At 47.7% G+C, this 11,335-nt stretch overlaps 1 protein-coding gene across 1 annotated transcript; it reads right to left on the bottom strand.

Annotated features, from left to right (window-relative positions):
• Positions 1 to 4,223: 4,223 nt before the first annotated feature.
• LOC116478553 (uncharacterized) lies at positions 4,224 to 8,849 on the bottom strand. The gene is made up of 3 exons (XM_032169865.1): positions 8,143 to 8,849; positions 6,588 to 6,707; positions 4,224 to 5,061 (listed from the first exon to the last, which is right to left on the bottom strand). Exons 1-3 carry the CDS (start codon positions 8,190 to 8,192, stop codon positions 4,884 to 4,886), a joined length of 348 nt encoding a protein of 115 aa, XP_032025756.1. The 5' UTR covers positions 8,193 to 8,849; the 3' UTR covers positions 4,224 to 4,883.
• Positions 8,850 to 11,335: the final 2,486 nt, after the last annotated feature.

Raw genomic sequence — 11,335 nt, 5'->3', positions numbered from 1 at the left:
TCATACTTAGCCTGTCCTGTAAGCATTATTGATTATGCATCTGTCTCCCCTACAAGATCATAAGCTCTGGGAAAGCAGGGACTGTATATACCTTGTTCATCCTTTTGTCCTTCACCATGCTTGGCCAAAAATAGATTCTGTGTTTCTGTTGCTCACAATGGACAACACTGTTCATGTTGGTGACATGTTAATAACATGTACATAGCAGAAAGATGTTCTCATATATCTTAAATAGTGAAAGTCAGGAAGTGGCTTAGGGTGAAAATCCTCCTTGGAGCCATTAGTCGGATCTATAAAGCTAATAATAATAATAGCTACAGTTTATCAAGTGCCTACCATGTAGGCTTTGTACTACATGTTTTAATTACATTATCTCATTTAATCCTCAATCCTGCACTATATGGTTATCTCCACCAAAGGGGGAAACAGGTTTAGAGAGAGGCTAAGGAATTTTTCTCATTTCACCACTTACTAAGTGGATTCAGACTCCTAAGTCTGTTTCTAACTGTTATGCCAGGTTATTCACTGAGTGCAGCCTTCTCGCCAGCTAGTAGGAAAATCAGGTATTAGAGCTTGCAGCAACGTCAGAGAAGCCTTCCCCAACTTGTCTCTCTCATAGCTAAAGTGGCTTCTAGGTGAGAAAGAGTTGGCACTCCCACTGGCATTTGCTAATCTAGGGTGCAGAGGGCCTTCCAGAGCACCAGTGTCGCTTCAGTTAGGTAGCCAAGGATAACTTTGGGGATGTGAAAAGGATAAAAGACTGGGTACTGGTCTTAGCAAACCCTACTACAAGCATGCTGATAAAATGAATAATGATAGCACACTTTCACTATTCTGATCAGCAGTGTGGTTTTCTAATTCATGTATTGTCCATTGGATCTTCACTAATTGTTTGTTTAACTGAGGGCTGCTGTCATCGATAGAGGTTGTTGGCACATTTTAACTCTGAGTAAAATGTAATAGCTAGAATTTACTGAGCACCAGGTACTTTAAGTTGATGCATTAATTTAATACAACAAACCTCTGAGGTAGATTGTTATCATCTCCATTTTACAGAGAAGAAAACTAAAGCTTAGAGAAGTTGCCCAAGATCACACAGTTAGTGTCAAAGCTGGGGTTCAAACCTAAGCAATCAAACTTGAGAGTTTATACTTCCACTTTCCCTGAGTCCCAAAAATACTTGCTATCTTATTCATCATCTTAGTTTACTGTGGATCTCTGGGGACAGCTGGCATCAGTTAAATAAAACATTACATTATACCGGGCTTGTGTTTTCTTTCCCACTCAATTTGATGATAGAATAGCTATGACACATGATATGCTGCATGTTATCTCATTAAGCAATTACACCAATAATACCCTGAAATTTCCACATTTTAAATTGTTGTAGCACTTTTTTTCTTTGTCCAATAGTAAGGCATTATTGCTGTAGAGTCATAGAGACCTGAGTTTGATTCCTACCTCTTCACTTTTCTATGAAATGGGTATAATAATTATGCTAAACTCTTAGGGTTGTAATAAGAAGCAAGATTATAATATACAAAAAAAAAAAAACTTAGCAGACTCTAGTATCAGGAAGCCCTCAATTGATGTTGGTATTGTTTGTATTATCACTTTTCTCTATCTCGATCTGCTAGAAGAGAATGCATATTAGGAGACAGATTAAACAATCGCTGGCTTATCTCTCACAGTTATCCACTTGAAATTTGTCATTCCTATTCTTTATGGAATTCTTTGCTGAATTGTGACCAGTTTTCTAGTCTTTGAAAAAGGACAGAAGATGAGTAATGGACAGATAAGTTATGTAATTTACTCTTTTCCAGTAAGAAACCCCATTGTTGGGAAGTATGATTTGTGCCTTGAGAAGGTGATGGATTAAAAGATTATGATGACTCCCCCCCAGACAAGGATGGTCTAGAGCAGCAGCTTCAAGATCAATGGGAATACCTAGACTGCAAGCAGCTTCCTGGAGAATTCTAGAGGAATATGACAGACAAGTCACTGTGGTTCTAAGATGTGTTCAGTGGAAGCCACTGCCTTTCAGGCTGTTGTTGAAAGGACATTTTGGGCTGGGCGCGGTGGCTCACGCTTGTAATCCCAGCACTTTGGGAGGCCGAGGCGGGTGGATCACGAGGTCAGGAGATCGAGACCATGGTGAAACCCCGTCTCTACTAAAAATACAAAAAATTAGCCGGGCGTGGTGGCGGGCGCCTGTAGTCCCAGCTACTCGGAGAGGCTGAGGCAGGAGAATGGCATGAACCCAAGAGGCGGAGCTTGCAGTGAGCCGAGATTGCACCACTGCACTCCAGCCTGGGTGAGAGCGAGACTCCGTCTCAAAAAAAAAAAAAAAAAAAAGAAGAAAGGACATTTTGTAGCTCTCTTTGCCCCTTGAATACTGAGGAGGCGCAGGGGGCTGGTCATCTGCAGGCTGTGTGGCCCTGGCTGTTTCATCTTGGAAATCTAGGAAAGTCTTGTATGAACAAGCTTAATGCTTCACAATTTCGGTTTTCTTGGTGTCTTGCAGATACCAAGTTTTCCATCTTGGGGATGCTCTGGTAACAGAGGTTAGACCAAGCTGTTCTCAGCAATCTGGAGCAGACACAGAAAAGGCAGGTTCATGTTGGTCCTGTGCTGGCAGAACATTAAGAAAAATAACTCTGCTTCTTAAGAAAACCCTGCATATGGCTGGGCGTGGTAGCTCACGCCTGTCATCCCAGCACTTTGGGAGGTTGAGGCGGGCGGATCACCTGAGGTCGGGAGTTCAAGACCAGCTTGACCAACATGGAGAAACCCCGTCTCTACTAAAAATACAAAATTAGCCGGGCATGGTGGCACATGCCTGTAATCCCAGCTACTCGGGAGGCTGAAGCAGGAGAATCGCTTGCGCCCAGGGGGTGGAAGTTGTGGTGAGATGAGATCGCACCATTGCACTCCAGCCTGGGCAACAAGAGGGAAACTCCATCTCAAAAAAAAAAAAAAGAAAAGAAAAGAAAACCCTGCTTATACTCACAGTATAATGGTTGGGGAGGGGGGAAAGTATGTATAGTAAATGAGGAAAAAAGCCAGATTGTAAAATTATTTCTACACTTTGGTGCCAATTTTAGTTTGAAAATTAAACGCGGTACACATATTCATATTTATAAGGGGAAGACAGGAAAGAACACACTCGAACAGCATGGATTTAACAGTGCTTTCTTGGAGGAATTACAAGTGCCTTTTATTGTCTTAACTCTTATATGTGTGTGTATATGTATATATTAACTCATGTATGTATATGAGTGTGTGCATATATATATATGTAATTTTTTTAAGAGACAGGAACTCCCTGTCACCCAGGCTAGGGTGCAGTGGCACAATCAGCTCACTGCAGCTTCGAACTCCTGGGCTCAATCAGTCCTCCCGCCTCAGCCTCCTGAGTAGTTAGGACTACAGACAAATGCCACCTTGCCCAGCTAATTTTTTAACGTTTTTGGTAGAGACGGGATCTGGCTATGTTTCCCAGGCTTGTCTCAAACTCCTTGCCTCAAGCGATCCTCCTGCCTCAGCCTCTCAAAGTGCTGGGATTATAGGCTTGAGCCACAACACCAACTTTTTTATATTTCTCAGTGTTGAACCATGAAACAGTAGAAACTCAGAAAATCAAAAATTGTGATAATTAGGGGAAGATGTTTCTTGGAGTCATGTCAATACGGAGTAATAAAAAGCTCGCAGTGCAGAACAATGCCTATGGTATGCTGCCATTAGTATAATGAAGGGGAAACAATTTATATGACTTACTTGTATGTGTATAAAATATCCCTGGAAGTCTAAGCCAGAAATCACATAGGGTTGGTCACAGGAAAGGAAACTGGCCTGTGGGGGATGGGTGGAATGGAGACTTTCTTTCCACTATCAACCCTTTTATGCCCTTTAAAAAATCTAGTACCTATGAGCGGGGAGCAGCCTGTAATCCCAGCACTTTGGGAGGCCAAGGCGGGCAGATCACCTGAGCTCAGGAGTTCGAGACCAGCCTGGCTGACATGGTAAAACCACGTCTCTACTAAAAATACAAAAATTAGTTGGGTGTGGTAGTGGGCACCTGTAATCCCAGCTATTCGGGCGGCTGAGGCAGGAGAATCACTTGAACCTGGGAGGAGGAGGTTGCAGTGAGCTGAGATCGTGCCACTGCACTCCAGCCTGGGCAACAGAGCGAGACTCTGTCTCAAAAAAAAAAAAAAAAAAAAAAAAAAAACAACAAAAAAAAAACAAAAACTAGTACCTATGTTAAAAGTTATATCTTTTGAATATCTATGTATGTATTAATATATTTTTTCTATTTTTATGATGCCAGGAGTTCCTGAAAACTGTCAGAATGTGCATGGTTATACGTGAACCGTATGCACTACTGTATTCACCATTTCAAACACGCAGGGTCTGATCTACAGTAGGTCTGCACGGCACCACCCACCAGACAGTGTGATGCTGTTTACCTAAAGGTCCACACGTCAAATGCACATCCGCATTCAGAGTCACCACCACCACCACAAAAAGTTTTAATGTGACCTATCAAGTTTCCATTTTTGCCCTGGCTTGCAAGGAGCCTAGAGCTATGTTTTGTCCTTAGCCAGGTTTTCTAGTACAGCCAGACTCCTCCCTATACCTACCCTATTTATTATTTCTCTGTCTCCTTTTAAATCCTGTTCTAATAGCTTTTCATTTAGTTAGAGCTATGACTTTACCTATATGCAGTTTCAAAACCGTTTTGGAAGGCAACAGGATATATGCTAGTTATCTATTGCTATGTAACAAATCAAAACGTAGAAATTTAAAATAACAATATACATTTAATATATCTCGCAGTCTTGAGGGGTCAGAAATTCAGGAATGTTCTGGCTTGGAGTCTTTCAAGAGGTTGCAGTTGAGACATCAGCCAGAGCCACAGCCATTTGCAAGCTTGACTGGGGCTGGAGGGTCTTCTTCCCAGATGGTTGGCAAGTTGGTGCCAGCTGTTGTTGGGACCTGAGATGCTCCCCGTATGGGCCTCTCCGCAGGCAGCTTGAGTGCCCTCGTGACAGGCAGCCCCTGCAGCAAATAATCCAAGGGAGAACAAAGCAGAAACCACAGTGACACACACTTGCACTTCAGCCACATTCTAATCATTAGAAGCGAGTCACTAAGTTCAGCCAAATCGAAGGGGAGGGACATTAGTTTCCACCCTTTGAAGAAAAGAGTGTCAAAAAATCGGTGAACATGTTTTAAAACCACCATGGCTTATAATAATCAATTATTCAATATCAGATTAGTCAAGTGGAAAATGATGGAAAGGTGCTTTCAGAAGGAGGGAACAGTGACTGAGTACCTTCTGTGTCCTAGGCTCTGTACTTGACATACATTATTGTGTTTAATTTTTTTTTTTTTTTTGACAGGGTCTCACTCTGTCCTCCAGGCTGGAGTGCAGTGGTGCAATCTCGACTCACTGCAACCTCTGCCTCCTGGGTTCAAGCGATTCTCATGTCTCAGCCTCCTGAGTAGCTGGGACTACAGGCATGCGCCACCACTCCCAGCTAATTTTTGTATTTTTAGTAGAGTCAGGGTTTCACCATGTTGGCCAGGCTAGTCTCGAACTCCTGACCTCAAGTGATCTGCCCGCCTTGGCTTCCCACAGTGCTGGAATTAAACGGCGAGCCATCATGCCTGGCCTGGGTTTAATTTCATGAAAACTTTTTCTCAGTTTTACAGATGAGGAAAGTGAGACTAGGTGGAGATACGGCTTGTCCGAGGTCACATTGTTAGTGTCAGAGTATGTCAAGCACATAGCCTGAAGCCACAGCTGTGCCATCACCTACCTCAGTGGAAAATGGAAAGCATTCCCAAGTATGTGCTACCTTGACTTATCTAAGCCATGTCCATTTTGCCACCAGGGAAAATTGTGATCAATACCCCCAGTTGAGTGAATTCTAGAAGAGCTGTTTAATTTGTCTCTAAATGCTCTGGATCTTAACTCCCCTTCAACACACCTCTCCTGCTTTCTGCCATTGCCAGTATTTGCCCAGTCCAGGCAGCGCCATGCCTGTCCTTACCCCTGACTTTGAGAGTCAACCCACTCCTCTTCCCACTACAGCTGGCTGCAGCCTGGAGGCCAGTGGGGTCAATGAAGCAGGGTGGCATGGAGTGCAGGGGTGAGAAGGCAAAGCCCTCCGTCTAATGAGGACTGAGCCAAGCCCAGCAGGGCGGAGATAGGACGGCCCATCTCTCCCAGTGCCATGCTGGACTGCAGAGGCCTGATAAGGCCAGGGAACCACCCATCCAACTGTGTCTCCTCTTCCAAAAAGAGATTTGTCCCCACACTGCTCTCCCTGTCATCGGTGGCCACATGGATGCTTTCCTCCGAGGGTGGCTGGCTGCCTTTCCCCACTGGGAGATGAAACGTGATCCGGGGCATGACCAGCTCTTTGGGGTGACAGCTCAAGTGGCCGGGGTCTGTGCTGGGAGTTCCCGCCTCTCCTACTCCCCTGCCTTCTCAGCATCGGCCAGTCCTGTCCTTCTAGAAAACAAACTTTCTGATGGATTCTCTAGTCAACACTGTCCCTTCTCCTGGGAGCTCATACCTGGAGAACCGCTGGAATTCTGCTCCACTGGTAGTCTCAGCTCCTAAGGCACATTTTCTTGGCAGAAACTGTTGCTTGGGTTGGAAGTTTGAGGAGCCAGTGTTATTGTTGGAACCAGAGCTGGAGTAAGAAGCAGGTCAACAGCTGTTAGCCAGCGCTCCAGTCTGTAAGGGACTTAAAATCCATTCTGACAAAGGTGGAAAAGATGAAAAACATCAACTTCCTGGAATTCCTCGTAGGAAGTCTACTGTCTGTGGTTGAAAGAATACTACGGCCGGCACAGTGGCTCATGCCTATCATCCCAGCACTTTGGAAGGCCAACGGGGCTGGATCACTTGAGGCCAGGATTTCCACCAGCCTGATCAACATAGTGAGACCTCGTCTCTATTAAAAACATTTTTTTCTAAAAAAGAAGACTCTGATAAAACACTCTGAGGTGGAGGAAGGCATTGAGACCTCTAGCATCCATTGGTTGCCAAAGATGACAATCTGGTGAACAGCAGGGCCTTTCTCTCTGGGTGTGGTTGTGTGTTAGAAGCCCATTGCCACTCTCACCCCACCCTACTTGGCCCTCCACCCCTCTCTCTGTGCTCAACACCTCTCTAGAAAAAGAAGTAACAGATACTGAGAGGGTATCAGCAGGCCAGGACACCAAGTTGTTAGCTCAAATAGAAGGACCAGGTCTCAGCTCACCCTGGCTGGAGCAGCGCACGTGTGGGGCAGGCCGCCCTCCAAGTAGGGGCTTTATGGGATGACTGGGATAAAGGGAGACTCTGGGGGGACCAAGCCTAAAACTAGCTGCCCTGCCAGCTGTCCGCCTTCCCCTCAGACCTGCATGCTGGCTTTAGGGCCAGCAATTCGACCGGAATTTTTCCTGTCCTCTTAGATGGGGTTTATCCCTCACTTGCAAGAACCTGGGACATTTGACATTGATGAACAAAGCAGGGGAGTCCACCTCCTGCCTGGAGGGCAGCTGGGAGTCAGAGCCAGTCCGTGTTGTGTGCAGATGAAAAAACTCTTGCCTGGTGTGTTGCGTGGGCCCTGGGAGAGGTCAGCCTGGGGGGAGAAAGTACAAAAGCGATCAATTCCACCAGCACGTGTGGGGACCCTCAAGTCTGAGGCAGGGCTCTGGAGGCTTTACCTGGACTATCACCCTCCCAGGACACTCCCACGGGGTAGGCACCATTATCACCTACCCTGCCTTAGGAGGGAGGAACTGCAGGCACAGGGAAGCTAAACATCTTGCTCAAACTGGTGGCTAGTAAGTGGGGTTCAGGACTGAAAGCCTGGTGTCTCTGACTGCTGAGCCCTTTGAGCCACTGTGTCTCTCCTGAGAAAAGTCGCCTTTCAGAGCTTGCGACCTCCAATCTGTGGCTCTTCGGTGCCTCTGCTGTGCTCCACCTCCTCCCTGGGAATGGACGGAGCCTGGGCCATCTTGCCCTGGGAAGCTGTTAGGGCAGCTCATGTGATCCCTGTAGCAAGACAGGCTTTTCCAGAACAAACCAGGAGCCTGAAATCAGAGTGCCTGTGTCCCACAAGAAGGCGGATTCCCCACCTGGTGGGGAGGCGCTGGGCTGTGAGGAGGCTGAGGGGAAGAAGAACCATGGATCCAGAAGTTTTGCCAAGGACCAGCCGAGTGTTTTCCCTGAGCTCAGTGTTCTCAGCTGTGGCGTAGGGATGAGCCCCTCATCTTCTTAGAGCTGAGGCTGGGATGAAGGGAGTGTGGGTCAGTGCCCGGTGCTGGAGAGGTCCACGGCAGGCATCCAGATGCTGTCACTGGAGGGCACGAGAGGCTCCTCCTGGGACGCGCCCTCTGTCCCCAGTCCCCCTGCACCACCTCTCTCCCTGTCTCCTTCCTCTTCCACTTTCATTCTTTCTTTCCCTCTTCCTTCTGCATGGATGGAGGCCTCAGAGTGGCCAAGGAGATGTGCTGAGCCTGGCTCTCCCTTGGGGAGGACCCACTAGACACACCTGCCCGTAGCCTGGAACACTTCGAGCTGGAAAGGCGAACTGAGCCAGGCCTTGAGTCAGTCAGGAGCGTGTGTCTCATGGCAGCCTCACCCCACGCCTCTGGCCCCTACCCACCCCTCACTCACAGGCACCTGCTTGCTGCCATCCCTCCTCACCCCGACCTCTGCCCACTCCAGCTGTGGCCTGGGAGGGGTCTGCAGTGAGGGAGAAAACGTTGACCACAGAGACCACGCCACGGCCACTTTTCACTGGAGGGGAAACTGCAGACTGCCTTCCTCCTCCTGCCCTCTCCCCTAACCCAAAGGGAAAGAGGCATGGGAAGGGGGCTGAGGGATTACCACGCTTGGCTGGGTGGCTTTCCATGTGCAGGGTATTGAGGCCGCCTAATTGACAGATAGTAAACACGGATAAAGACTTTGGGAGAGAGAAGCAGGGGGTCGTTGGGACAAGGCAGGCTGAGGCATTGGGAGGGTGGGGGGCTGAGAGTCTTGGGAGAAGACCAGATGGCTCCCTGCCATGTCCCCATCTGGGCCTCTGCTAACTTTAAGCCAAGTGAGCAGGGCCTGGTGGACAAAGGCCAATGTGCACATGAAGGGGGCCATGAGAGGTGTGGCCTGGGGGAGAGGAGAAGCCAGGGGTTCCCCTTGTGTGTGAGGCCTGGCAGCTTGAGAGTCTGGGCCTGGCATCCCCTCCCCCAGGCACCAGGAGAGGAATCCAAGCTCCCAACTTGTTCAGAGGGATCTCGCACCATCTCCACACCACCTCTCAGCTCGCCTGTGAGGGCGGCCCTGGGACAGCTCCAGGCAGTGTGAATGTTAAGTTTTCCTACAAGGCGCTGGGGTCTGTAACAGCCCTACTGGTGGCAGAGCTCAGGGAGAGGCTCAACGCTGCTTGGGAGAGCCTGGTTGTGGCCACCAGCCCTGTGAACACCCTCCACTACCTTTCAGCGTGGCCCCAAACCCAGAGGATCCAGGCTTCCAGCACGGGATGGGGTTCTGAATGGGGAAGGAGGAAGGAAGCTGCCTGCTCTCTGCCTGGGACCCTGTACCACCCTCACCCCAGCATGGTCACTCCATTCAACCTACTTCTGTTTCCAAGGCGTCTTACTGTGCCCACCACCCTGAGGAAGAGAGGATCAGAGACATCCCAACCTCCTGTTGGACAAATTCTCTTACTTCCACATTTCTGCCTTGGCTCCTTAGAGAACTCTTCCAGGCCTCAGCTGGATCCCCTGAGCTCTGACCTGCCAATCACACCAAGGCTGCTCACCACGAAAAAGAACTGACTTTGCCTCTTCTCCCTGCCTGTTCAAATCCATCCCAGGCTTTCCTGTGCAGCTAGGTCCTTCCCAGAGAGGCACCAAGATGAAAGAAAGCAGACAGACCTGGATTCAAACTTCATCCCTGCTCTTTATGACTTTGGGCAAGTTGCTTACTTTCTTTGAGTATTGGTTTCTTGATCTGTAACTGGGAAAGCGGGTGCCTCCTTGCCGAGGTGTCGTGAGGATTTAATAAGGTGCGACTTGGAGAGCACCCTGCCCTCCCTCCCTGGCAGGTGTGCAGAGAGCTTGTCAGACCATAACTCACAGGCCACATGGCCACCATTGCCCACTGACACTACTTCCGAAACCTCTCTCCTGTTCAGCTCCTCTTTCTGTCCCCATTGTCACAGCCCCAGTCTAAGCCCCTGGTTTCCCACCTGAATTCATTTAAACAATGAATTCATTGACCCCCTTACTGGTCTTCCCGGAACCCCCTGTCTCAACCCTCAGTCCAGCCTCCCACTGCTGGAGAACAAGCTCTTTAAAATGCAAATCACGGTCTGTCACTCACAGCCTAGTTGCCTATGACTTGTGAGAGATGAGATCCAACTTCCTTTGCACGGAGAGAGTCCATTGGTGCCCTGGCCTTATCTGCCTCCTGGCTTGGTTGCTACCCTCCCACCAGTCACCTCACTCTGCCACTTGCATTCACACTACTAGGCCATTGCACATGTTCTTTTCTCCGCTTGACAGGTCCTTACCCTGCTCAACTGAGAGCCAACTTCTTATCCTCCGGGGAGGAAGGAAACATGCTATGTGGCAGGCACTGTGCTAAGCATTTTATTTGTATTATTTCATGAGACAGATACTATTATCCACACTTAGTAGGTGATAAAACCAAGTCTCAAGTGGTTAAACAGAATTCAATCCGAGATCAATTATGAGCCTAAATCCATGTTTTCCTGTTACGTCTATTTCCCAGCTCAAATACCTCCTCCTTCATGAAACCTTCCCCCACTACGAGTGTGGAGGCTGGATCTGGCTTGGTGTTTTAGGGGACAGAGTACGTAAATGAATTTCAGAGATCCAAAAAGTTTCTGTTTAGGGGAAGTGCATGATCAGTCCAACAAACAGATTCAGTGTTTCCTGTATTCAAGGAACCTGTCTGGGTGTTGCACAGAATGAAAAATTAATTGGTGGGCAATAACGTGTTGGCAAAGATATGGAGAAATCAGACTCTTCATACATTGCTAATGGGAATGTAAAATGGTACAACCATATTTGAAAAACAGTTTGGCAGTTCCTCAAAAAGTTAAACATAGAGTTACCAATTCTACTACTCACTATATACCCAAGAGAAATGAAAACATATGTCCGTGTAAAAATTTTCACACAAATGTTCATAGCAGCATTATTCATCATAGCCAAAATCTGGAAACAACTCAAATGTCCATCAACTGATGAATGAATAAACAAAACGTGGCATATGCATTCGAGGAATATTATTTAGCCATGT

The sequence above is a fragment of the Hylobates moloch genome, unplaced genomic scaffold, assembly GCF_009828535.3.
Source record: "Hylobates moloch isolate HMO894 unplaced genomic scaffold, HMol_V3 SCAFFOLD_3, whole genome shotgun sequence".
In the NCBI taxonomy this organism is placed as follows: Eukaryota; Metazoa; Chordata; class Mammalia; order Primates; family Hylobatidae; genus Hylobates; species Hylobates moloch.
This window is presented reverse-complemented; position numbering and strand designations above follow the sequence as displayed.

Excerpts from the sequence above, each read along its gene's own strand:
- LOC116478553 (XM_032169865.1), bottom strand. The coding sequence starts at position 8,192 with ATGGTTCTTCTTCCCCTCAGCCTCCTCACAGCCCAGCGCCTCCCCACC. Across the intron at positions 6,708-8,142 it reads GCCCAGCGCCTCCCCACCAG|CTCTGGTTCCAACAATAACA; the intron begins GTGGGGAATCCG and ends TTCTTACTCCAG. Across the intron at positions 5,062-6,587 it reads GAATTCCAGCGGTTCTCCAG|GGGCTGCCTGTCACGAGGGC; the intron begins GTATGAGCTCCC and ends TATTTGCTGCAG.